The sequence below is a fragment of the Eublepharis macularius genome, chromosome 2 (genome assembly GCF_028583425.1).
Source record: "Eublepharis macularius isolate TG4126 chromosome 2, MPM_Emac_v1.0, whole genome shotgun sequence".
NCBI lineage: Eukaryota > Metazoa > Chordata > Lepidosauria > Squamata > Eublepharidae > Eublepharis > Eublepharis macularius.
The window spans coordinates 218,644,081-218,671,246 of record NC_072791.1 but is presented as its reverse complement, the minus strand read 5'-3'; the positions used below and the strand labels follow the sequence as shown (position 1 = coordinate 218,671,246).

Here is a 27,166-nt window from a genome sequence, read left to right as displayed (position 1 = left end):
AGGGCAACCCACTGAGTTCCACCACCTCTTTTCCCAGAAAAAAAGCCCTGGTGAGATTATACACATTAGGTGGGTGATAAAGAATACTACAAACTTTGGTGTAGTAGTAAAAACTAAGCAGAGCCTTACATTTCAGCAAATGTGGGAAAGTACCAGATTTACCTGAAAGGAAGACAACCCTGAATGTAGGACAATCCACCCAAAAAAGGGTTAACACACGTTTTTTGACAGTCTCTCGTGGTGATTTCAAGTGCTGCCGAAATGTCTTCCAGAAAAATTGCCGACTGGAAACTCAAAAATTATCTCACAGCACAAGGAAATGTTATTGGTACATTCTTCAGGCAATTTTTAAAATTTTTTTTAGCCTAGATTTACTAGATTGTTTAACTGCTAACTGAAATGGAGTTGGAAGAGTTGGTTATTAAGCAAGGGCTACTGTTCATGGAATCTTATATAGCAGGAATCCCGTTCATTACAGCCAAATAAAGGGAAAATCAACATACAAACTAACCCTAGCAGCATTGTGCCACACAAGGATTATTTAAATGCAAGAAACAGACGAAGGCATCTTTAAGAGTGCTTTTTATGTTCCCAAATGCTGCAATGGCTTGAAGGGTCCAGAAGGGCTAACACTGAAACAATCACACCCTATAAACCCTTAAGAGGTCATTTGTCCAGTTTAAAAGAAAGTCATATTAACACGGTATGCTTACCACATAGATGAGGAACTGTTTACACAGCCATATATCCAACTATTTGTGTCCTGTTATACAAAAACCAGAAAGGGGATACACAGATATTATCATCAATGTTTTTTAAAAGCTCAAACTTTGTTTCAGAACTCTTAATTCATTTAATTACTCTTAAAGATGTCCATCAGAAGCAGTGACAATAACATTTGCATAACCACTTGCTACTGAACCATATTCCATTTGACATATAAATTCACAAACCTAACATTTAATACTCAACATGCACACCCTAGTCCTGAAAGTCTGAAATCCTGGCAATGAAGACATCAGGAAAAGATAACTTTGTTTAAAAAATGCATGCACCTCAAGTCCATTTAGAAAGATTGGTGGAATGAACAAAGCGAGGACCGTTACAATTTACAACCTGCTGGGGTAGAAAGGGCATTCCAAAGTAAATTACTGGTAGTCTGTCCAGGACAACTAAAAGCAAGTAATTTCTTAATTCAATGCATAGTTAAAGAATGGACCGTATTGCCACAATTTATTACATGTTACATTCAACCCCAGAGGATTAGCATCCTTTCTATCTCATACTATAGCACAGCAACACGCACCACTTCTGCCTATACCTATCTAGTACTGCTCATATAGCTATCGCCTTATGCAGAAATTAAAATTACTTAATGTCATTTCTCTGGTATTTAATTATTGCACCTACATATTTTGCCGCAGAAAGAGTAATAGAATCATTTGTGTTCGATACTAACCATGTCACCTGTGCTCTCATATTAGGTAGTTCCATATTTTTAAGCAGAGGGGTGATTAAGCTAGCCCTCAACTCATTAAATATGGGACACTCTATAATCATAGGTTCAAAGGTTTCAGTTTGATCATATGGACATCTGCATGTTTTATTAGCATATGGTACTTTCTTGTATCTGTCCTCCAAAACTGCAGAAGGAAGAGTATTAATTCTTTCCAGAGTAAAAGCTCTTCTGAGCTTCGGTACTGTCAGATGATAAAAATACTTTGGTAGTTGCATCAGGAGGGCAATACCTAAGTAAAGAGTCGCACATACCCTCTGTGCCCTAACAGACGTACGAGTAATGTCCAACTTCCTTGCATGCATTCTTATTTGCCTAATTATATCTTTGGTCTCTGTAGTCCTGACCAGGGCTCATTTTGAGGGGGAACGAGCCGGAACGCAGTTCCGGCAGTTCCCCAAAGAGGTCACATGCCAGGTGGCCCCGCCTACCTGACTCTCGGCCATTTGGGCCCGTTTCTGCCTGGATTGGGGCCCAAATGGCCCGGATCAGGCCTCTAGCGAGCGGTGGATCAATCTCCCGCTCAGCAGTGGCCTGATCCTGACCATTTTGGGCCCCCTTTCGGCCATTTTCAGCCCCCTTTTGCCATTTTGGCCCCAAATGGCCAGGATTGGGTCCAAAACAGCTAGGATAGGTGACGACAGAGGGCATGGCATATGCAAATCAGATATGCTAATGACGCTTCTGGTGGTGTCAAGGGGCGTGGCATATGCTAATAGGTTATGCTAATGACTTCTTCCACCTCTTTTTCTACGAAATGACCCCTGGTCCTCCTGACCATATTGTTATTCCTAGGCATTCCATTTTCCTTCCCAATAGCTGATCCCACTGAGTATTATATTTATCTGCCTGGATAAGTCCAAGTAGAGCGGGCCCTCCCTCAGATTTTAAAATCTTTATTTTAAAAAGAAATGCTTTTATCCGTGCCCTGGCTTCCATCGATATTTACATGTTACATTCAATCCCAGGGGATCAGCATCCTTCCCACCTCACGCTATAACACAGAAACGTGCCCCACTTGGTTTGGGGCTATCATACAGTGACTTCCCCCCACCTTCTCCAAGGTGCCAGCAGCTGCCGGTGGCAGCCAGGAAACTGTTCAGATACTAGCTCCAAAGCTGTACAGAGAACAAAGCTTGCTGCAACAGCTTGGGATGAATAGGAAGCTCACCGCAGAAATGTTGAACAAAACAGGCGGAACAACAGATGGCTTGTAAATCTGAATTTTTTAAGGATTGCTTTCTTATTGGACAAATCTATGCAGAATATCAATGGCTGTAATGGCTGTTAACTATAATTAAATCTCCATAATCAGAAGCAGTATAATTAGCTGCCCAATGCTAACCAGAAGCAATGCTGGGTAGTTATTTCCGTGGGTTTGGATCTAGCAAAAAAACAGCAGAAGACACTGGCCTGTACAGATTTTTGTCAGCTCCCCCAGCAACCCTGCAAGACCTCTGAAAAGTTGGTACTCTGGATTATAGTACTGACACGGTACACAGCTTCACGGCCTGGGCCACTAACAGAAGCACCCCTGGAGGAAGAAGGAAGATGGGGGGGGGGATTTTGTCAAGTTCCCCCTCCTCTTCACAGACCTCATAGCTTTCTGTCCATGCTCATAATAGGAACTCCAGCATCAACTTTTCAGTGGTCTCAGGGTGTTTGCTGGGGACTGCTTTCTCCTCTTTTGCTTCCCAGAAGTATCTGATTGGTCACTATAGAGAGAGAATTTGGGACAAAACAGACCTCCAGTCTGACTGCTTATCTCAAATCTGACTTGCTTTTCCTCCCCCTATGATCAAATGTGGCAGAAGTTATATTTGGAAACTCGCTCGGACAACACCTGAAAAATTCTAGTGACAGAAAATACGAACTCGCCTGGCATATCAAACAATAAAATGTTCTAAATCATCAATTTCTTAGTACAAATGCATCAGTGTGGGAAAGCCACGCATCCCAAGGTAACTTTGCAAGGAAACTGTGTGTTCTCTCACCAACATACTGTTTTGACAGTGAACATGACTGTACGATTTTCTGTGGCTTGAAAGAGGAAAAGTAAAATATTTTCCATCCGATTCCTGTTCAGAATGAGACAAAACAAGCTTTATCAGAAACTTCAAGGAAATGAGAGAACTCACAGTTTTAAGAAAACCAAACAATGTTACTTACATTGTATGCTGTATAAGACCATTTTGAAGCTTTTATCGTGATCCAGGTTAAGGCTCCTGAAAATAAGCAACAGAACTTCTCAGGAATCGAGAAATAAACCGCTTTCATCTCTTCTCTACACATCCTCACATTTTCATTTGGAATCTCCTCACGGCTAAACCCACATGTCTTCAAACTCCTTGACCGCTCCGCAGCTTTTGATATCATAGTTCACTCTTTCCTGCTTAGCTCCCTTCAAACAATACGCTTACTTGACTGTCCTCCACGGGGTCTCCCGTCTGCTTAAGCGCTCAGTCAATGTTTCCACAGGCAGAATCTTTTCCTCAGCATCCCCTCCCTGCTCGGCTCCCCAACGGATTTATTTTTATTTTATTTACTTTATTTATAGGCCGCCTTTCTCACCGAGACTCAACGCAGGTTACACAGGGTAAGTTCATGCAATCACCACCAAGGACGTTCAATAAACAACACAGAGATCTGAAAACAAGCAGAAATCTAATACAGAGCTGAAGAAACAGAGCAGAAGTAATTCTAAGCCCAGGGCTTTTTTTCAGGGGGAACGCGGGGGAACGGAGTTCCGGCGCCTCTTGAAAATGGTCACATGGCCGGTGGCCCCGCCCCCGATCTCCAGACAGAGGGGAGTTGAGATTCTAAACTCCTCTCTGTCTGGAGATCAGGGGGCGGGGCCACCAGCCATGTGACCATTTTTGCCATGGGCGATTTAAACTTTAAACCGCCCCCCCCTATTCCAGCTAACCCAAAGTGACGTCATTGTGCGGTCCTGAGCTCCACCGCTGAGTTCCACCATCTCTTTTCCCAGAAAAAAAGCCCTGTCTAAGCCTGACGAAACACAGAAACTACCCAGTAGGATCACACTTACAATAACAGAGTACATAGATAAGTGATGCTGCTGTGGAGGAATATAGGGAGAGAGACAATCCCACAGATAAGGGACCAAGGCCAAGAACAGCTTTGTAGGTGATAGTCAAAATCCTGCAATCAGCCTGATAACTGACAGGGAGCCAATGGACCGACGGGAGGATGGGAGCAATAGGCATGCTCCGCCTCGTCGCTGATAATACTTGAGTTGACTTTGAGGGGAGATCTATATGAAGTGACATGATCATGGCACGGGTTCAGATGGCCAAATCAGCTGAGTCAAGATAGGTCAAGGTTGACATAAAATGACAATTTTTACAGCAAAGTGTATTTGGTTAGAAACTGCCTTATCCAATCAGGACAGGACTAGCAATGTATTTAGATATTAAAGAGCAAGAGTCCAGAAGCATCTATAAGACGAACAAAATTTGTGGTCGGGTATGAGCTTTCATGAGTCACCGCTCAGTTCTTCAGATACTGTTTCTGAAGAAGAGAGCTGTGACTCACAAAAGCTCATACCCTACCACAAATTTTGTTCATCTTATAGGTGCTACTGGATTCTTGCTCTTTTCTGCCGCTACAGACTAACACAGCTACACATTTTGATCTATCTTTAGATATTAAGTTAATAATGAAACCACTGGACACTCCAATATTACCCTATTAATTGTTGATAGCCCTCACCTGGATACCCCAGGTGAGTTTGATGTTGTCAGATCTCAGAAGCTAAGCAGGGTCAGCCTTGGTTAGTAACTGGATGGGAGACCTCCAACGAAGACCAGGGTTGCAGAGGCAGGCAATGGCAAACCCCTGTTAGTCTCTTGCCATGAAAACCCCACCAGGGGTCGCCATAATTCAGCTGTGACTTGAAGGCACTCTCCATTCTAACTGTGGATAAAAGTAGTCAAGTTATGGCCATTTCATGGCAACCCTATAGGGTTTTCAAGGCAAGAGATGTTTACAAGTGGTATGCCATTATCTGCCTCAGTGTAGCCACCCTAGCCTTCCTTGGTGATCTCCCATCCAAGTATTAATCAAGACCAACCCTGCTTAGCTTGAGATCTGATGAGATTGAGCTAGCCTGGGTTATTCAGGTTAGGGCAAGGATTAAATACGTCCTTGACAATATCGATAGATGTCTACAACATACACAGTAATTATTCTTTAATGCTGTAGATTGCTGATCCAGCACTGTGCCAGATTTCTGCTTGTTTTTTCTGCAATCCATATTCTATTACATGATTTATTAAATGTCCCAGTCGTTGACCATACTGGCCTACACTAATCCACCGAGAATCTCAGCGAGAAAGGTGGACTATAAGTAACGTAAATAAAATAAACAAATAAAAATACCATCTTGAGTTAAGTATGGAACGGAGGTTCTCTTTGTTCCAAAGCTTCCCTCTCCTCGTACGCTCTCCAGATTGCATAATTATTTCACTATCAGACGCGTGCCTTGGTTGTATCTTTCACTGTTCTCTCTTTTGTTCCTCGTGTTTCGCTTGCAGCCAGTTCACATCACACCTTCCATCACTCTGTTTTCCTACCTGCACACTAAATCAAGCCCAATTCATCCAGAGGGACGACTGGCTTAACAGCATAGCAAAATATAACTAACCTGTTAGTTCAGCCACCGGCTGGGGCCTTTCCTCAAAGAATTTTGCTGGATGCTTCAGAAAGTGATGGTTCAGGACTAGCATTCTCTTCTGAGGATCTTGCGTTATCTAAGAATTAGCACATGTTTTTAAAAAGAATTTTAGCGAACGATGTATTGTCGAAGGCTTTCACGGCCAGAGAACGATGGTTGTTGTGGGTTTTCCGGGCTGTATTGCCGTGGTCTTGGCATTGTAGTTCCTGACGTTTCGCCAGCAGCTGTGGCTGGCATCTTCAGAGGTGTAGCACCAAAGGACAGAGATCTCTCAGTGTCACAGTACACTGAGAGACACAGTACACTGTGACACTGAGAGATCTCGGTCTTTTGGTGCTACACCTCTGAAGATGCCAGCCACAGCTGATGGCGAAACGTCAGGAACTACAATGCTAAGACCACGGCAATACAGCCCGGAAAACCCACAACAACCATCAATTTTAGCGAACCTCTGGCAGCTATAAAAACCAAGCAATTGAGAAGAATGTATACTAAAACACAATCTTTAAATAACCACATTCTGTCTTAATATCCTTCATTGTTTTCAGTAATTCAAGATTATTTACCTTTTAGCTGCGTTTTCCAAAAAACATTTCTGAGAATGAAAAGTTACAAACCTGTTTAGTGTTTTCATCAATAAGGTCAAAAAATGCCCTGACAGTAGCCAAGATCAGTTCTTTACACCTGGTTTGGAAATGCAAGGAAAAACATTATTCAGAGAAACATAAAAAAAAACAGATTAAATTAAAATACTAGAAAGAAAGTAGAAGAAAAGCAGATCAAATGCGGTGCCCCCCTTCTGACTGGATAGGGATCTTACCAAACTATGGAAAGGTGGTCTGTTGAAGCCCAAACTCGAGGAACTTCTGAGCTCTATTTAAGAAAAGAATAATTATTCTTCCTTTAAAAAATGATTACTACTAGAAAGACAAGCTGGAGGAAAAATCATGGCTAAAATTCTGTACACAGGCTGTCTCAAATTTCAGTTGCTGAGATCTAAAGAGTTATTATAGCTATGTCAGAAGGCTTGAGCATGCTTAGTAGAATTTTAAGCTTTTTTGTTTGGTGCAACCGGAGGCTTCCAAGCTACAACACATCCTGCTCTTGGAAACTTTCCTGTTTAAAATCAACTGTATGGGTGGCATGGTGAGTTAAGGCATTTGAAGGGTAGGATGTCCTTTGGATCCCTGATCTTATAATCTCTTGATTCCTGCTTGGTTATTTGATAACAGAATCAAAACCCAGTAAGGGCTCTGAGAAAAATTGTGTGTGTTGGGGCAGAGAGTGATGAGCGTACATAGCATTTTTTCTGAAAACTAATTAGATCTAAAAATAAAATACAAAGTTACTCTTTAAAAATGAATCTGCTCAGCCCTAGATTGAAAGAAAATACATTTTGGTTCAAGGATCATATTGCACACAATTAGGCTTCCAGCGACTTTAACAAGCCACGCATCGCAGCCAAAGTGGATAATTTTACATAAGGTACATCTTTGGAAAAAGAGGATTTTTGAGAAAAAAAAATTTATAAATATTTATAAATACGCATAAAGGAACACACATTGTACATCTAATTCACAGGGATTCCCGGATCCCTATTAAAAAGCCATATGTTTTCAATGAAATGGACATTTCACAACCAAAAGCTTATAACTAACCATTCCAACTACAGTTGTCAGCATCTGCAAACCCCGGAAGAATTCTAACAGGAAATCTTCAAGGTGCAGAAGAGTTCTATGGGCTGCAGGCAGCATGCAAGTCACCAACCCCATAACCTGTAGGTAATTCCGCAAATAATTTTTGAAAATATTTACCACGACAGACAAGGCACTGCTTTGTTGATCTGATCTGGGCAGAAGAGCCAATCCTGAACGAACTTGATAATCTCGGAATCCTCCCGCCACGGAGAGAGTCGTTAGATTCGCTACATCTTGAGCTTTGAGACTCCAGTGATGGTTCACAGCCGTGTAAAAATCTTTAAATAATTTCATTTCAGAGGTTAGTTTAGCTTATTTCTTCAGGAAGCGGGGGGCATGAACATGCCATTTTTATTTCTATTTTATTGAGAACTAACAAAGCGCTGAGGCAAAGAACATGAAGCGGTGATTTCGGAGGGACCCACTTCGAATCTCGCTCCTCCACAAAATCACTAGACAGACTTAGGTCAGCCATTATCTCTATTTATATCCTGCTTTGTCCCCAGTAAGGACCCAAAGCAGTTTACAACATGGTTCTCCGAATTTTACCTAACAACCAACCGGCGAGGTAGATTAGGCAGAGAGACAGCGAGTGACTAGCAGCTTCCATGGCACAGCAGGGATTCAAACCTGGATCTCCCAAATCCTAGTCTGACACTCTAACCACTATTGTTGTAGTTGTAAGGTTGTTGTAAGGATTACAATGTAAGAACGCATTCAGTAAACCACGAATGGAGCTTTGCTCACAGAATGGAATGTTTCTGCCTTCTTACTGCACCGTATTAGTTTGGGGATCCCCCAAGAACAGCTCTAAGCTTGATGTGGACATTTGTGGCTGAAGCGGTATCAGAAAAAAATTGTCCCCCGCCCCCCACATAAGGGCACCAGCAACGGTTAGATACAACACAGCCTATGTGACAAAAATGCTGCGTAAATGACAAACATGTATTTCCTTTCTTCAAACACACATTAGCACAGACAGTTTCTGTGTCTCTCCCTACCACAGCAAAGGGGAAACGCTAGAGCAAAAATTACACCTTGCCAGCCTGCCATCTGTAATAGGTTGGTGCCAGATTGCTTGAATTCAATATAGCTGAGCTACAAAATATTTTTAAAATGAAGCTTTTTATCAGCCTTTGCCTAGAATGGTAAGAGTTATCTGAAAAGGCCGGTGGCCTGAAAACAGTTATTCCAACCAACCAACTGAATGAAACAGAAGCAAAGAGAAGTAAGGACTTAAAACAAATTTATCTGTGATTTGCAGAGCTGATTCAGTTATGGCATTCTTCTAGTTTAGCACACACTGGGGTCATATCTGTAGACTTGGGGAGAAGGTAATGTCAAAGAGGGCAATAGACCTCTAACCCCACTGGGTAGGCCCAGCATATTAAATTAAGGGTAGGAAACAGACTAACATTTCTGTGAACACAAGGATTTCTGCCCAGAGAGTACAATTTTCCTTCTCCCTCTCCAGTGTCAGCTCCAAGTGCCCCCTGATATGCTGTTCCTGGGGGTCACTTTCAGGAGGCGTTTTGGACTTCCACGGGAGGTAGGAAAATTGCATTCCCTGGGCAGAAGTCCTTGCACCGACCGAAATGCTAGCCTGGATGCCAAGTCTAATCCTGGAATGTAGGAGCTTGATCACTGATCTCCAACAAAACCACTTTTGAAGAATGCAGACACAAGCCTGACTTGCATATTTGCACAGCAAAAAGCAATTGTGAGAATCAACCCACAACACACACGATAGCAGAATATTATAACATGCTGCCTTTTATTCTTGTTGTAGCCTGCACACTTGCAAATGGACACAACAATCATCTAGGTGACCAAGATAGTTCCTCCTCAGAATATAGAAAGGAAGCTCAAGAAACAGAACGCATAGGTTAGCCAAGAAGGTGACAACTTTAATCATGACATTCTAGCATTAAAGGATTGCTCCACAGAAGAAAGATTAAAAAAACACTTAGGGACACTTTCAATTGGTACTGTTGCCAAATTTCTTCGCTTCCTGTATAATATACTACAATTTGTCAAGGGTAACATAATAATATTTTGATATTCCTGTGACATTCAGGAATGTCCTCATCGCGTCCCAGTTCTGTCAAAGCACAACTTAGGTAGCAAGAGACTTAGTGTACCGACACATAAGGGAGCGGTTAGAGACGAGAGTTTCTTGTACATGGCCCAGAGAACTAGCTCTGTTAATGGTTTTCACAGCATGTTACCAGCTTGAAATACAACTAGACAGTGGAATCCTGGGGCCCACTGTCAGTCTGGTTTCTGGCCAGAACTTATTATCTATATCTTTGTTCCCGAGCCCATTCTGGGGGCTTCGGGAAGAGGGCCTCCACCTAATGCAAAAACACAGCATGTAAAACACATTTTCCTAAAATGACATTAGCACAAAAATAGCTTAAATCCCCACTGTTGTTTAACAAAAAAGATTTTTAATGAACTCAGTCTAATAATACGGCAATGACTTTTCTTCTCATGGATTAAGATCCTGTACTCATTAATTCACACCTTCGTATGGTTAAGACACTTCACAGAGCAACGTCCTAGAAAAAACATTTAGTAGCAAGTGCAGAAATAACAGCTCACCTCTTAAGAAGGTGAAGTTCCAGGAGCAGCTTATACCCTGCACGGCTACATGAGCTGAGCTACCTGCTTAAGCCATTTCAGATACCATTCGAGAGGTTAACTTTCATCCAACAAAGCACTGAAAAGAGGGGACTCTACCTACCTTAATGACTACCTGCTTCCCCAAAATTATGATCAGTCATGAGCATCCTCTGAACAAAACAATTTTTGCTCCATGTTCAAAAAGCAAAGGCATGTCGAGAGCTTTTGGGCGGCACCCCTTCCCCAGAGATTTGCTAAAGGGTCAAAACTGACCGTTTCCCAGAGGCAGTGCCGGAAGTCACTGTTTGAGTTGCCACTAGAAAGTATTAAAAAGCCCAATTCAGGAATTATTTCGGGTGGGAGTAGGGATAGAAATTCAAACTGACAACATTTCCATAGGGAAGCATTTCCCAGCCCAAGGAATGCTGCAAAAAATGCAGACACAAAGGATATATTTATTAGAAACATTGTTCAAAAATGAAGAAGCTGAAGTTAGGAGAAAACTTACCAGTCAGATACTGGTCTAAAGGCATTACAGGTGCATTATGAGGTGTGGCTTGAGTAACAAGGACGTTGATGAGCTCTGCCTTAAAATTTTTAAGAGTCAGAAGCGCTCGTGCAACAAGACCGCCCATAGAATGGCCCACAATGGCAACACTGGATGGAGCAGATCCCTGGCCCTTAAAGGAAAAAGACATGACATTAAGCAGAGAAAATGTAGGGAATCACACACTCTTTCCAACCTATTTTCTGATGCGCATTATTGCTATTCTCAAGAATGCTCCCATTATTAGAAAGACTAAGGCTGTCCGTCTAAGCACAGTTACCTAAAATGTGACACAGAAATCAAGCAGCCTTATTTCCAAGATAGGCTCCTTTACAATAAAAGAGTAAATTATGAACCAAGCCTAACAATGAAAGTTGCAATGTGCACAGATGGAAAGTTAGAAATTGTGAGTCAGAAAAATCGGGATCCGGAGGAGTCAGCCATGTTAGTCTGTAGTTGCAAAATAGTAAAGAGTCCAGTAGCACCTTTAAGACTAACCAACTTTACTGTAGCATGAGCTTTCGAGAACCACAGCTCTCTTTGTCAGATGCAGAAAATCGGGAACGTCTGAACAGACAAATCTGAAAGCTAACAGGCGACAGGTTCTGGGCTGTTTAAAGAAGGTGCACTAATGTATTTTAACGCGTCGATTACTCCATTGTTAATTGCAAAACATCAGAAGTCACAGCGCTGTTAATCGTGTATGCTGGTCACTTGAGAAACAGTTTAAAAATCTAAATGAATTTTTAAGAGGCTTATCTATATGCCTTAATTCTTACCTTATACAACTTAAGAATGACTTTAATACATTCGTGCACAAATCTGGTCTGCCTTTGTAAACTTCCACCATACAATGCGACAAGTTCCTCGTTAAAGTTAACACTGAAGACATCAAAATGGTATTTGAAGTCAAGGTCTTCTGCCTTCCTGAGTGCTATTGACCCAAGTGAACGCACTGACAGAGAAAAATATTGACTCATTAGTTATTAGTAAGAACTTCACAAAAATCCCCGGAATTGGATGCAAGCGGGGTCCAAAGATTTAGGTAGAAAAATACACAAGTATTTAAAATGGGTGGCATACAAAACTTGAAGTAATTAGGTGCCACCAAACACCAGGCAGTGGTCATCTGTGTTTAATGCACACCACAAATTATTGCTTGAACACACAATGCTGTTTTCACAAAGACTCTTCCCAAAGCCTTTGAAAAAGATTAGTGCATGCTGCTAGAATGTTAAATGCTTTGTTTAAAAGAGCTCGTCCATCACAGGAATCAATATACTTTCCTCAAATACTTTTCTTACCCATTTCTTTCCATTCACCCATTTTTATTTGTAGTCAAGCTTGATAGAACATGTGTCTGCCCTGAAAACATCTGTTTCCATGGAGACAAGGAGAACAAGGAATCCAGGCTTTCATCAAAGTGGTTATATCTAAAAGGCTTATGAGGGGCAGAGACGGATGGTGGAGAACTGCTCTCCCGCATTTGAAGGAAAGAATATTTTGGAAGGGGGAGGCCAACCCTGAAGAAGCTTAGCCGTCTCTCTCTCTCTCTCTCTCTCTCTCTCTCTCTGTCTCTCTCTCTCTCTCTCTCTCTCACACACACACACACACACACAAATCCACTGGAAAGAAACACATGCTCCTAGATTATTCTACTAAAAACTATAAAGAGAATTGAATTTATAGAGAAGGGGGACCAGGCCACAATACAAAGAGTGAGGATTTTGAGTCTTGCTCTTACGGCCAGTTTTGCAGTGTGTGTGCCTAGAGAATCATCTGCTAAACACACCGTAACCAATTTCCTGCGTTGTATTAAAATGCCTCCTCCATTTGCTGCAATAACGTGGGTAGGGCAGCATGGAGGCTGGCTCTTATACAGCCTTCCCTGGGCCACCCATGATGCTGTACATACAGCTGCAGAATCAATTCAGGTTGGCCCTCCCTTAATTATTACTAACCTCAAAAACTACAGAAAAGGGGAAAAGGGAACAGGGGGGAAAGGGAAGAAACAACATATAAAACACACACACTACATCTACAAGTATTGCATTCCCTTCATAATACAATTATTTAAAGTTAAACTTTCTAATATGCTATTAGATTGGTAGATCTTATAAAATACGAACTAGTCAGGATCAGGTCTTCTTCCCCCCCCCCCCCCGTGTCTCGGTCGCAGCTCTCTCCGAACAGCTACAGTAGCTGCGCTCGCTCCCTCCGCCCCATTCCCCCCTTCAGATTCTAAATCCTCTCCTTGCTGGAACTCTTGATGATTAAACACAAAGTCCCTCAGCTGTACTTCCGATGTTATCTTGTAGGTTTGGTCTTTATAACTGAACCAGATGCCTTCCGGAAATAACCATTTGTATTTTATTTCACGCTTCCTCAGAAGAGCTGCAAACCTTTTATATTTGAATCTTCTTTTCCGAGCTAAAAATGGAACGTCCTTCAATATCTTAATCTTGTTACCCAGAAAGTCCAAGTCCACATTGTACGAATTATATAAGATGGTGTCCCGAGTCTTCTTAGATGAAAAATCGATAATAATCTCACGAGGCAACTGACGCTTCGTTGCATATTTTGAAGATGTCCGGCGGACTTCCAGAATATCGCTTTTTAACTCTTCTTTAGTTGCCTTTGCGGATGACGCCAAAAGTTCTGACACCAAATCCTTTAAATATTCACTTTGCTCCTCCTTCACATTCTGAAGACGCAATACCGTCTGAGCACGATCCACTTGTAGCCCTATCAGTTGATTCTCCAAAAGCTTTACTTCTTTGTTTGTTGCTTTCATGAGTACTGCATTTTCCCGAGCAGACTGCTCTGCCCCAGACGCTACGTCTTTAATGGTTTTCACTTCATTCTCAACTGAGCCAACCCTTTGACCAATTTCATTTAGCTTATCAACAAAGGGCTTCATAGCTTCAACGACCGACCGTTTAACCACCTCTTCAAGAGACTCTCCTTTCCCCTGCAAAGCAGCCGAAACAGATTTGCCCACAGCAGGGCTCTGCTTTTTCTTCGCCATCTTAGGGGGGGGGGGGGGAGTCCGCCAACTAAGTTCCAAAACTCAATGAAGGGGAAGATATCCGAACCTTCTTAGCTTCAACTCCCACCAATCTTTCGCATACGCTTGGAATAACAGAAGGGATTCGCTGACTTACAGGTTTTCACCTTAAATCTGCTTGTTGCCGTTCTCCATGGCCCAGAAATACACCAATACAGAAGAGGGGTATTTAGCTTCCAACAGATACAACAACAAGACTAGAAAAGCACGCCCAAGACGGAAAGAATTTCAACCATGAACAATAATAAAAATATGAATACAATATTTCGTCAAGGTTATACGTTGCTGTACAAAAGTTGAACGTTTCAATACAACATCCATAAGACACACAAAATTGAGGCAGTATACATATATGTCAAATGAATGTCAATAGCTGAGAAAATAATTTGTCCAAATACAATCAATAAGCTTCCCAAATACGCGTAGTAAGATAGAGTACGCTGTGCGCCAAGGGGCAGACACCTATGAAGCCGCTACAAGGCGAGGCTTGAGCTGCTGCGAGAAGAGGCAACGAGCGTCAGCCGGCCAAAAAATTCTTTTTTCTCGTTTCAGACGAAGGGTCCTTCTTCAGGCCACCGTCGAGGATATGACACACACGGATATGACTTGTTGGAAAATGAATTGTTGATTTGATTTTGTGATATACGGTGGCCTGAAGAAGGACCCTTCGTCTGAAACGAGAAAAAAGAATTTTTTGGCCGGCTGACGCTCGTTGCCTCTTCTCGCAGCAGCTCAAGCCTCGCCTTGTAGCGGCTTCATAGGTGTCTGCCCCTTGGCGCACAGCGTACTCTATCTTACTACGCGTATTTGGGAAGCTTATTGATTGTATTTGGACAAATTATTTTCTCAGCTATTGACATTCATTTGACATATATGTATACTGCCTCAATTTTGTGTGTCTTATGGATGTTGTATTGAAACGTTCAACTTTTGTACAGCAACGTATAACCTTGACGAAATATTGTATTCACATTTTTATTATTGTTCATGGTTGAAATTCTTTCCGTCTTGGGCGTGCTTTTCTAGTCTTGTTGTTGTTCTCCATGGCCCGGCAGCAAGCGATGTGCTGCGCAAGTCTACCGGCCTCCGTAGGAGCAGACGGGCAATTTACCCCCTGCATCGACTTCAGGGGGCTCTTCCCGCCGCGCTCCGGACCCTGACCCCCTCACTGGGAGTCCTGGGGGTTAACCCTCACAGGTCAACCACCCGGTCAGGCTGCTCGGGCGCTTCCTCCCGGACCTGCGGAGAGGAGCGTCCGACATGGCCGGGAAAACGAAAACGAATCCCCAACTGTGGTCAATCTTCATCCCCACTCCCAGCTTTGGTGAAAGCGGGGTACAGAATGGCCTTGTACTAAAATACACAACAGAAGTGGCGTCGCCATATAAAAATGGACTTAAGCATTTATTTTTAAAGAATGGTAAATTAAGTAATATAACCACTTGGCTTCATACAAAGCTTAATGTTTTGTGCATTGTGCATTAAAATAGTCAGCCCAACCAAAAACCTTGGGGAAGAAATGTATGGAACTATAAAACCAAACTTTACTGATTTATACACAGATCAAAAAGAGTCCAGTAGCACCTTTAAGACTAACCAATTTTATTGTAGCATAAGCTTTCGAGAATCACAGTTCTCTTCGTCAGATGCATGGAGGGCAGAAAGAAACTGGTCAAATATAGAGGAGGAGAGGAGGGATGTAAACAACTCCTTTGATATGGAGATGCAAACAGCTCCTTTTGATGTGGGGATCTGTTTGCTTGTGTAAAGGTTCAAACGAGTTTGCCGTGTTAGTCTGTAGTAGCAAAATCAAAAAGAGTCCAGCAGCACCACCAAGACCATACAATTCCACTGCAGCACAAGCCTTCGATAAATTGGTTATCGATAAATTGGTTAGTCTTAAAGGTGCTACTGGACTCTTTTTGATTTTGCTACTACAGACTAACACGGCTAACTCCTCTGGATCTTATACACAGATGGCATGGTTCAGATGAGACAACAAACCAAGACTTTCTGTTAAGTGAACAAGCCTGGAAAGAAATTCTGTTTCATACATTCTCCTTCCTCCTTCCAAACACAGACAGCTGATCGGTTATTGCTACTGTTAAAATCCAGAAAACTATAGTTTGCAATTTCACTAAAACTAAGATTCAAAACCCAAGATCAAATCACTATTTAGAATTTTGGTTGACAGAGAAAGCACAAGCCAGTTAACTGCTTTGGGTGTCATGGAGCAGTATGAATTGCCACCAAAGCAGAAACAAACTCTTCACCTGGCTGAACTCAAGAGGCCAAGGAATCCCCCAGGCTTGTACATGCAATGCCCAAACATGGGCCGTTTTCACACAGCTTACCGGCCATGGAACATCGCGCTAAGCTCCTGGAACGACGTCTTCCTGGTGCGATTTTGTGTGAGAACAACTGTTCTTGAGCAAGATCATGCCAGGAAGACGCTGTTGTTCTGGGAGCTTGGTGCGATGTTCCGTGGCCGGTAAGCAGTGGGAAAACAGCCATGGTTTTTCTGTTATATCTAGATCATGGCTACATACACACACTAGGCATTGTAATGGATTTACCTTTGTTGTCAAACTAGTTCTTGGAAAACAGAGCACCTCTGGTATGCATACGTTGTTTTGTTTCTCCAAACGGCAGTGGAAAGGCTGTGAAGTGAGGGACACTTTAAACGTTACTTTCTTCACAAGTTCTCCATGAAGCCAACCTGGGCTCGTCGTGCAGACATACAGCAGCTTTGGAGAATGGCTTGCATTGAAAAAGGAGAGCCCAAATGGGCTTGGAAAGCTGCAGCAGGGAGAGAGCTCTTGCCTTCTCCCAAGCTTTTTTTCCCCCATGCAGAAACAACAGAGGGGTCAGTTTTCCCATTTTTGCTGCATCTCATGCACAAAACACCTCCGCGTGGAGCAGACAAAATGGGAAACTCCCCCCCCCCCCGCCATGCACACACCCTTTTTGCATGGTGAAAAAAAGCTTGGAAGAAAGGCAGGAGCTCGCCCTTCCCCAGCAGCATATTTGACCGCCTTTGGGCTCTCCTTTTTTTTATGCAAACCATGTCTTAAAGCTGGTGTGTGTCTGCACAAGCCTGGGTTGGCTCCATGGAGCACTTATTTATTTATTTATTTATTTATTTATTTATTTATTCAATTTATATACCGCCCATCCCCAGGGGTTCTGGGCGGTGAAGGAAGTAACGTTTAGAGGGACCCTGAGTGTGAGCGTGATAACATTCAGTTTGGATTTTGCTTAGAATTGACTTGAAACTGTCCATATGGAATCTTTGGTGATAAATCATCATCATTAACATCATCATCATCATCATCATCATCGGTGATCATTTCAGCACTGATGACTGGATTTCAGGACTGTTATTTTTATTACGCATTCATGATTTATAAGCCTGTGTCAATAATAACAACAACAGCAACAACATTCAATTTATATACCACCCTTCGGGATGACTTAGCGCCCACTCAGAGCGGTTTACAAAGTGTGTTATTGTTATCTTCACAACTATCACCCTGTGAGGTGGGTGGGGCTGAGAGTGCTCCGAGAAGCTGTGACTGACCCAAGGTCACCCAGCTGGCTTCAAGCGGAGGAGTGGGGAATCAAACCCGGTTCTCCAGATTAGAGTCCCGTGCTCTTAACCACTACACCAAACTGGCTCTCTCTCAGTAATTACTATATTTCCTTGCTTATATGGCTGGAAAAGAAACAGACCCAGGATCAAGGAGAAAACCTCCAACACCTAACAGATAACATAATTTGCTCAGAAAGACAATAAACACTCCCATCTAAGAAAGCACCCAGTTTTGTGTCAAATTCCTATTATTTGGCTAGCAAAACTAATGATTTCCCTCCATATCCATAACATTTAAATGTGAGACAGGCAACTCTGAGTTAATTCTGTCTCAAAGCAGTAATTCTCTAATCAAGACTTCTATATCAATGATTCTAGCTATTGCCCTCAATTTACTAAATGTTTGGCAGCACCTCTCATCTTTAATATTCACGTAATTCATCTAAAGCCACCCCTCTTCCGAAGGAGGACCCAAATAAATTTCTTTTTAGAATGAGCCTGCATTTCCTCACAGCCTTGACAAATTCCTCCCGGCTTTTTATATGTTGACTGAAGTTTTTAAAAATGAAAGCTGAGCATCTCAGAAGGACGGCTGATATGCAAGAGAGGTGCATGCTTTGGGATCAGGTTCTCTTGCTTGCGGTGTGATTGCATCCACACACAAAACCCAGAAACACCAATAACAAATGAGAACCAGACATGGAGCAGAATCCATTCTTATCTGAAAACAGATTACTCTTCGTTTTTAAGGTGACAGTTACTCAAACCTTTTCTACAACACGGGACCCCCCCCCCCCAAATCAGTATTCCTACAGAGAGCTTACCTTGTTTGTAACTGCCAGCATTGCCAGGAAGAAACAGGACTGGAATACCAGTTAACACCAGATTTCTATTTTCTTCTGCGTAACTTCCTTCCCCATAGAGATAGAGTTCATAAGCGGGATAATGTCTGAGTATTTTCCTAGGCAGCTTTATTTTCTATAACACAGAGAAGTATCTCATTAACACAGGTAACTGATTTCCTTTATATAGGCGGGGTCGGGGAGAGTCCAGTGGCACCTGGCGTGGGCTTTCGAGGCCCATGGTTCTCTTTGTCAGATGCATCTGGCGGGGAGGGCTGTGGTTATCGAGGGCTTGTGCTGCAGTGGAATTGTATGGTCTTGGTGGTGCTGCTGGACTCTTTTTGATTTTGCTACTACAGACTAACAGGGCAAACTCCTTTGAACCTTTACACAAGCAAACTGATCCCCACATCAAAAGGAGCTGTCTGCATCTCCATATCAAAGGAGTTGTTTACATCCCTCCTCTCCTCATCTATATTTGACCTGTTTCTTTCTGCCCTCCATGCATCTGATGAAGAGAACTGTGATTCTTGAAAGCTTATGCTACAATAAAATTGGTTAGTCTTAAAGGTGCTACTGGACTCTTTTTTACAGAGAAGTACTGTAACAAGTTAAAGACAATGATTTATGAAATTAAAACATAATCCGTAAAAGGGACAATAGCTACAGCAAGAGGAATCCAGACAACAACATGGAGAAGAGTTATATTCAGTAGAGCTGTATAGAGTTTTATGTAACTACAGGAAAGAGAAAAGCTCCTAGTTAATAGTAACACAGTTATTCTTGCACAAGTGCAGAAAATGAATCTTCTTACTCGGAGTTAAGCTACAAGAGATGAATTACACAAGGTGGAGCACGTGAAAGGAGTCATAATGTTAGCTGGGAAGCTGAGTTTTAAAGGAGATCGGAAGGCTTTGTCAATTTCCCCTCCACAGATCACTGCTCAGAAGGTTTATTTCCTCTTTGCCTCTTAGAAGGGGAGGTGAAACTAACAGAGCCTTCCGATCTTAACAAACCCTCTGAGCAGCCATCTCCCTGGCTCTGTAGAGAGGGGAAATTAACAAAGCCTTCCAGTCTCTTTTAAAACCCAGCTTCCCAGCTAACATTGCGACTCCCTTCATGTGCTCCACCTCGTGTAATTCGTCTCTTGTCGCTTGGCTCTCGGTAGCACAAGACAGCTGCAAATTAAAAAAAACTGGACATGATAGCTCATAGCTTTGTCAGTCTGCCAGTAAACGTAAAAGAGCTCAAGTTACGTCCTTCTTTCTCCCCACAATCACTTTGGATGGGAAGGAAGGGCTTTAGCTTCCTTTCCCATAGGAACACACGAAGTTGCCTTATACTGAATCGGATCATTGGTCCATCAGTCAGTACCGTCTACTCAGACTGGCAGCTGCTCTCCAAGGTCTCAGGCAGAGAAATCCTTCACATCATCGACCCTACTGCCCAGTCCTTGTAACTGGGAATGTGCGGGACCGAACCTGGTGTCACGTATGGCTGTACCCCATCCATCCCTGTCATGTTTCTGGGGAATGCTAACTGTCAATGCTATGGTTTGATTTCATATTGTAATTGTCATTGCTCTAAAGGACGCCTGTGGTTTGCTTTTATATTATAAAAATTAGGTGCATCACTTTCATTTCTCTTCTCCCTTGCCTGGGAATGCAGCTGTAATCTAGTTATTCCTCTGAAGCTCGCCCGAAACGACCTTGGATGTCTGACATGCTAACATCCCTTTCTGTCTTAGTCTAGATGATGTAGGAGCAAAAGTTTCCCAGACTTTTCCCGCTTAAAATTGTGAGCTAGGGAGGAGGGAACTGTTTGAGTAGGTTAGATCTGTACTTTTCCCCAAACCTCCATTCCCTTCAAGGAAGCTGTACTACTTAGTTGTACCTTGCCTCTAAGTAAGCTTATGGACCTGTGCGTATGGAAAAGATCTGATTCCCGAATAAAAGTCATTTGACCAAGAACCTGTGTCTTGCTGCAATGATCCAGGGATCTGTCTGCCATATCCTGTCATCCATAGCCTGACACCTGGGACCTTCCGCATGCCAAGGAGACGCTCTGCTATTGAGCCTCGCCACTCTTCCAACTTGGAACGGTTCTGCATGGGGGATCTGGGCTGAGAAAGAGTACCAATGCCTCCCTTTACTGCTCCTCTCTAGGCACGTTCTTTTAGGCTTGTGCTCTTGTGTTCCCTGAAGGAAGTGACCTATGGTTGCTTCACTCAGCCAGCACAATTAACCCCTACCCCTACTGCACCTGCACAATACCTTTCGGTGCAGAGAATTTCCGGGTAGCAAAGGGACACATGCCCCAGCTTCTGACACAAACAGCTCAAGCCAGAGTCTCTCTCCACTACAGTTAATGTTGCCAGTAGCTGTTCAACTGCAGAATTTCAGTAGGAAGAAACATTCGATTAGGTAAGTAATAGTTCAGAGAGAGAGACCTTGGAAAGGGACAGAGACTACAGACTAGGTTATTGCATGCTGTCAGCTGATGGGGATACGTTCCTTCTAGATAGCTCAACTTTGCTAAAAAAAATCATGTAACTTTGAATTTAGAAAGGTTTCATCTGTGCGTTCCGTTTTCTGCTAGTTTTTCAAATTTGTAGCTACCGTACCCTATTGTATCGGTTATCACTGAATGTCCTAATGGTTGACTGTTTTGTATTTTTTGCTCTGTAAATTGTCCTAGCTATCTATTATATTGTATTCACTTGCGGTAAGTCATCCGCCTTGGATCTCAGTGAGAAAGGTGGACTGTAAATAAACAACAATAATAATCCTGAAGTGGGAAATCTGGGTTCAGGCTGAGAAAGGCATACTCTAAATAAGGAAAATAAATTATACTCATGAGAGATCTTCAACAAGTGCCTAGAAGTTGCAAAGACGGCCAGGGTAAAAACCCCAACAGTACTTTACGTGCCAGAAACATATGAATGTTTTCCTGACCTTGGGAATAGCATTTGGTCTAATTAAATTAATAGGCCTACACAATAAGCAAAGGTCAGAGACAGTGAAATTGAATTTGTTTCATGTCTGCTGCTTTAGTACCATCAGCAGTCATATACCTGATGTAAGCAAGATGAATACTGGCCAGTAGATCAATTAAAGTTATATTAAGCATCTATAACAATACAAAATGCAGCTTTGCCGTTTGTTCTAATGCCTAAAATGATACAGTTGTATTAGATTTAAACTAGCCAACCTGAAAGATGTTTACTCTAAAAATGCGACAATTATTTTCTATTTAAGCCAATGAAAGAGTGGCCTGCCCAAATCCTTAAATCTGAGTCATCGGTGCATGACATTCACAAACTTTTTAAGACAAATATTTGTGCCATCATCCTGTGAGTACATGCTAGTTGTATACATTTGTATGACCACAAAATTCTGCAAACCTATTTGTATTATTTTATCCTACCTTATCTCCTTGTTCTCAAGGCTGCGGTCATGAGAGACCAATCCCATGGTCTCTCATAAATGATTCTTTAAGAGGATATATTGCCAGCCACAGAATTTTATTTTATTTATTTATAGTTTGTCTTTCTTTCTGAGACCCAAGGAGGATTACACAGTGCAAGTCAAACAAATGGGAAGAGAACCTCAGAGCTAAGCTACAAGTGACGCCTGACACAGGTTGGACACTTGTCAGCTTCCCTCAAGCTTTGATGGGAAATGTAGGCGTCCTGGTCTTGCAGCTGTAATGGAGAGCCAAGCTGTAAAACCAGGACGCCTACATTTCCTATCAAAACTTGAGGGAAGCTGACAAGTGTCCAACCTGTGTCAGGCATCACTTGTAGCTTGGCTCTCAAGTCTCTAGAGACTCATTGATTTTGGATTCCCAGACCTGAAATAAGGCATTGCACTTGCTTTAAAAATGACAGCAATGGGCAACTTGGTCAACAGGTACCAAAAGCTACAGGGCATCTTTATTTCATGCTGAGGATAGTCCAGATAACATATACAAGTGGGATTGGGGAGGAATAAGGCCTCCTCGTTTCGGCAACTGACATCTCAACGTCATCAAAACTGGACATCTGTGATTAAAACTAAGTGGATTTATGTCATCCTGAGTACAACAGTGCACCTAGTACCACATGAGAACCAAAATGATACGGGGATTAGATACAAATTGCCCAACCTTACAAGGACAAAACAGTAATCTAACCGAACAATTGAGGTTGGAAGGTGGATGACAAGAAGACATCAGGAATTCAGATGGCTTCCTCAGCCGCTCATCCAATGCCAAGAGACATAAAGAGGGAAGGTGAAATTAGCATTTTTGTGCCTTGCCCTGCTTAAATATAGATCAGCGGTATTTGTTCCACAATTGTGACAGTCACAATTACCATTATCCACAAGAGCCACATTTACTCAGGGAGGCTGGCAACGTCGCCATTCCTCCTGCAGCAGCGGTTTCAAGATGGGAACCACTTGCCAAATACTAGCTGCAGCAGGCAAGGGCCTTGCCCACTTTCCTGAAACATGGGTTTGGTGCTACACTGGGGAGCGGAAAGCATGTCAAAGAGCCACAGGCGGCTCCCAAGCCATTGATATAGTATCACTGGTATAGAGACAGCTGCAGAAGGGGAGAAAATAAATGTAGTAGACCCAACTTTTCACTCCTCAAGGCAACATAAAACACTATAAAGGAAGTAAGAAAAATCACAATATTATACCTATAAAATACTTTTAGATAGCACTTAGATGCAATGGGTAAACAAGCTTAAGTCTTTAACCTCTTACAAGGGCTTAAATGAACCTAAACCCTGTCCTACCTCAGTCATTCATGACATGACACAATTTGATGGCCTTATTTGAGAGCCAGTTTGGAAGAGCGTGGGACTCTAATCTGGAGAATCGGGTTTGATTCCTCACTCTTCCACCTGAAGCCAGCTGGGTGACCTTGGGTCAGTCACAGCTTCTAGGAGCTCTCTCAGCCCCACCCACCTCACAGGGTGATTGTTGTGGGGATAATAACATACTTTGTAAACCGCTCTGAGTGGGTGCTAAGTCACCCTGAAGGGCTGAATATAAATCGAATGTTGCTGTTGTTATTACTATTATTCCATATTTGTTGCCAATAAAAGAGGAATGACTGGAGATACATATCCTAAAGGTAAGCACGGGATTCTCACAAGCTAGAAACTTATAGGAACCAAAGTCTGAAGATCCATAGCCTAAGCTACTGGCAACGAAATCCTAAGCAGAGTTACTCCAGTCTAAACCTACTGAATTCAATGGGCTTAGACTGGTATAACTCTACTTAGGATTTCACAGACGGACATATTGAGCTTTTATTCTTGATTTTTTTAGCAGTCAATCCACAAGCATTGGAATCTATTAGAATAGAGTTTGTCTGCATATCCGCCCTCCCTTTGCATTTTTACACTTGTGGAATCAATATGTTTTCTTCTGCATATGCCTTAAATAATCAGGATTTTCAACCAAGGGAGCTGCTGTTACCCATGGCACCAGAGCACTACCATCCCTTCTAATTTTTTGTTCCTGCTTATATCGATATAAGGGCTGAATTTTTTAAAAAACGCTAAAAAATGAACACACTGCCTGTCGTTGCATGGGAAAACCTAAAAGGAACGAGCTCCACTAACCATAACTATCCACTTCCCATTCCCCGGTCTAAACCTGAGTACCTCGACTGAGCTAATCCAAAGTGAGGAAGCACCCACAGCCACTCTGAGCCTTGCTACAAGTGACATTTTACACGTGAAGGATAAAGGATCATTTTCGCAAGTCTTTCTGGGAACTGAAGTTCCTCTCCCCCACCCCTTTTCCTTCTGTTCCTTCCCCTCGCTGCCTGAAGAGACAGAATCAAAAAGAGTCCAGTAGCACCTTTAAGACTAACCAATTTTATTGTAGCATAAGCTTTCGAGAATCAAGTTCTCTTCGTCAGATGCGTCAGATACACCATGCATCTGACGAAGAGAACTTGATTCTCGAAAGCTTATGCTACAATAAAATTGGTTAGTCTTAAAGATGCTACTGGACTCTTTTTGATTTTGCTACTACAGACTAACACGGCTAACTCCTCTGAAGAGACAGAGAAAGCCTGCGGCAGCAGCAACTTTTGCAAATCGTTCCTCCAGTCACAAGCCTGCTCTCAATCATCTTTGGGGCAGGCAGCTGCAACTTTCTCAGCTTTCTCCGGAGCATTCCCCCCCCCCCCAGTAAGACGATTTGCAAAAGCTGATGTTGCCATAGGCTCTCTCTCTCTCTTCAGGCAGCGAGGGGAAGGAACAGAAGGAAAAGGGGTGGGGGAGAGGAACTTCAGTTCCCTGAAAGACTTGCGAAAATTATCCTTTATCCTTCACGTGTAAAATGTCACTTGTAGCAACGCTCATCTGTCTCTTTCAAACTGAGCCACTTTTTTGAAGCCAAAAGGGGCCACACACTTTTCCTGTATATCTTCACAAGGGAAGAGGCTAGAGAAAAAAAAAAGGAGCAAGAACTGGGAATTCAGAGGACCTACTGCATCTAGTATTACAATGCTATATCTATACAGCACATTGTGACAAAAAAACGGAAATAAAACCAGAAGAGGGGGGTAAAGGAAGCGGGGGGGGAGCGAAATGACAAATATACAGCCTCAAAAAGTGGGGTGGAGTTAGGCAGGAGTGAGCAGGACAAAGAAAGATAAAAGAAACCTTAAAGAGAAGGAACAAAGGTAACTCAGAACTAGCTTTTAATTTTTTTAAAAAAATTTAAAATAAATTTTATTTACAAAATACAACAGTAACAATGCCAAAGCTATATACACCAAAAGAGGAGGAAGGGACAGATAGATAAATTATGTAAAAAAAACACAGGTTTCTCACCTGTAACTGTTGTTCGTTGAGTATCTTCTTTGCAGACACACATTGGGACTGTGCAGGCGCAGGCCAGCCGCGGAGAGATTATCCTAGCTTTTAGAGTTGTTAAAGGGGACGCTCAGCTCCACCGCGCATGCGCGGTAGCGTTCCCGCCAAAAACGCAGCCATTAGAGCGAGCGTCCCCGCCATTCTCTCAGTCCAACTGAGCCGCCGGAGAGCAAAGTATATAGAAAAACAGCACTCACAGCGGGACAGGAGGGAGGGAATGTGTGTCTGCACAGAAGATACTCGACGAACAACAGTTACAGGTGAGAAACCTGTTTTTCGTCATCGTTCTTCTGTGTAGCCCCACATTGGGAGTATAGCGAGCTACTCACCAATGGGGGCGGGTGTGAGTGATCAGTGGAATAAGGAATGCAGGACAGCCGTGCCAACAGCTGATTCTCATCTCGCATTCACGTCCACAAAGTAGTGTTTGATGAAGGTGTCTGGCGTAGACCAAGTTGCCGCCTGGCAGACGTCCTGTAGAGGGACCCCACGGAGAAAGGCGGCAGAAGCGGCTTGAGCCCGAGTAGAATGGGCAGTCAATGAAAAAGGGCACTGCACTCCAGCTTGGCGGTAACAAAGTTTAATTGCAGACACTATCCAACGTGAGATGGACTGGGCAGAAGCAGCAAGTCCTTTACGTGAGCCAGAGTAACAAAGGAACAGTGAGGACGACTTTCTAAAACTCTTGGTCCCATGCAAATAGTACAATAAAGCACGTTTCAAATCTAATGTGTGCAATGCTTGTTCCCCTGGGGAAGAGGGTGTTGGGAAAAAGGAAGGAAGGACCACCTTTTGTTGCAAGTGAAACTTAGACACCACCTTAGGTTGGAATTCAATACTGGTGTGGAGTACAACCTTCTCAGGGAAAAACTGCAAAAATGGGGGGTCAATGCGGAAGGCAGAGAGTTCCCCAACCCGTCTAGAAGACGTGACCGCAACCAGAAAGGTCACCTTCTGTGTCAGCAAGGGCAAGGGGCAGGCCGCCAGCGGCTCAAAGGGCTGGAGCATCAGCTGGGAAAGGACCAAGGGCAAGCTCCATTGAGGAACAGGTGGAGCCCTAGGCGGAAAAGACTTAAACAGACCCTTCAAAAACTGTTTTGAAAGCCCGTGGGCGAAAACAGTTTTTCCCTCAGTCTGTTCGTGGAAAGCAGAGATCGCAGCCATATGCACCTTCACGCTGCTAAAGGAAAGGCCTCCGGAATGCAGACCCAGGAGGTAGTCCAAAATCAGGGGCAAGGGACAGACAAAGGGGGAAATCCCTTTAGGGGCTAACCAGTGGGAGAAACGAGACCACTTTCGATAGTAGGACACCCTGGTGGACAGCTTCCGGGCATTCAGAATGACCCGGAGGACCCCAGAAGACAAGGCTACTCCGGGGGGTGCAGGAGCCAGGCAGCCAGCTTCAGAACGTCCACATCGTGGTGCCAGATCCTGTCCCTGACTAATAGGTCCGGAACAGTTGGCAGCGGCAGGCACCGTCCCTGGGAGAGGGAAAGCAACAGGGGAAACCATTCCTGGCGGGGCCAGCGTGGGGACACCAGGATGCAGTGGGTCTTGAAGGCTCGGATCCTGCAGAGAACCCTGTGCAGGAGAGGAGTAGGCAGGAAGGCGTAGAAGAACCCTGGGGTCCTGGGAATCTGGAATGCGTCCCCCAGGGACCGAGGTTCTAACCCGGCCCGGGAACAAAACATGGGAGCTCTC

The 27,166-nt window shown here is 43.2% G+C and overlaps 1 protein-coding gene across 2 annotated transcripts in view; it reads right to left on the bottom strand.

The window, feature by feature from the left end:
* PGAP1 (post-GPI attachment to proteins inositol deacylase 1) overlaps positions 1–27,166 on the bottom strand; it is a 74,752-nt gene that overhangs the window by 36,079 nt on the left and 11,507 nt on the right. For both annotated transcript variants that reach the window (XM_054971646.1, XM_054971647.1), the window contains exons 2-11: positions 18,565–18,718; positions 11,861–12,036; positions 11,043–11,214; positions 8,027–8,187; positions 7,033–7,085; positions 6,830–6,896; positions 6,183–6,288; positions 3,686–3,741; positions 3,511–3,594; positions 714–763 (exon numbers count right to left, since the gene is read on the bottom strand). In XM_054971646.1, the coding sequence (XP_054827621.1) occupies positions 714–763; positions 3,511–3,594; positions 3,686–3,741; positions 6,183–6,288; positions 6,830–6,896; positions 7,033–7,085; positions 8,027–8,187; positions 11,043–11,214; positions 11,861–12,036; positions 18,565–18,718 (1,079 nt within the window). The remainder of the gene's footprint in view (positions 1–713; positions 764–3,510; positions 3,595–3,685; positions 3,742–6,182; positions 6,289–6,829; positions 6,897–7,032; positions 7,086–8,026; positions 8,188–11,042; positions 11,215–11,860; positions 12,037–18,564; positions 18,719–27,166) is intronic.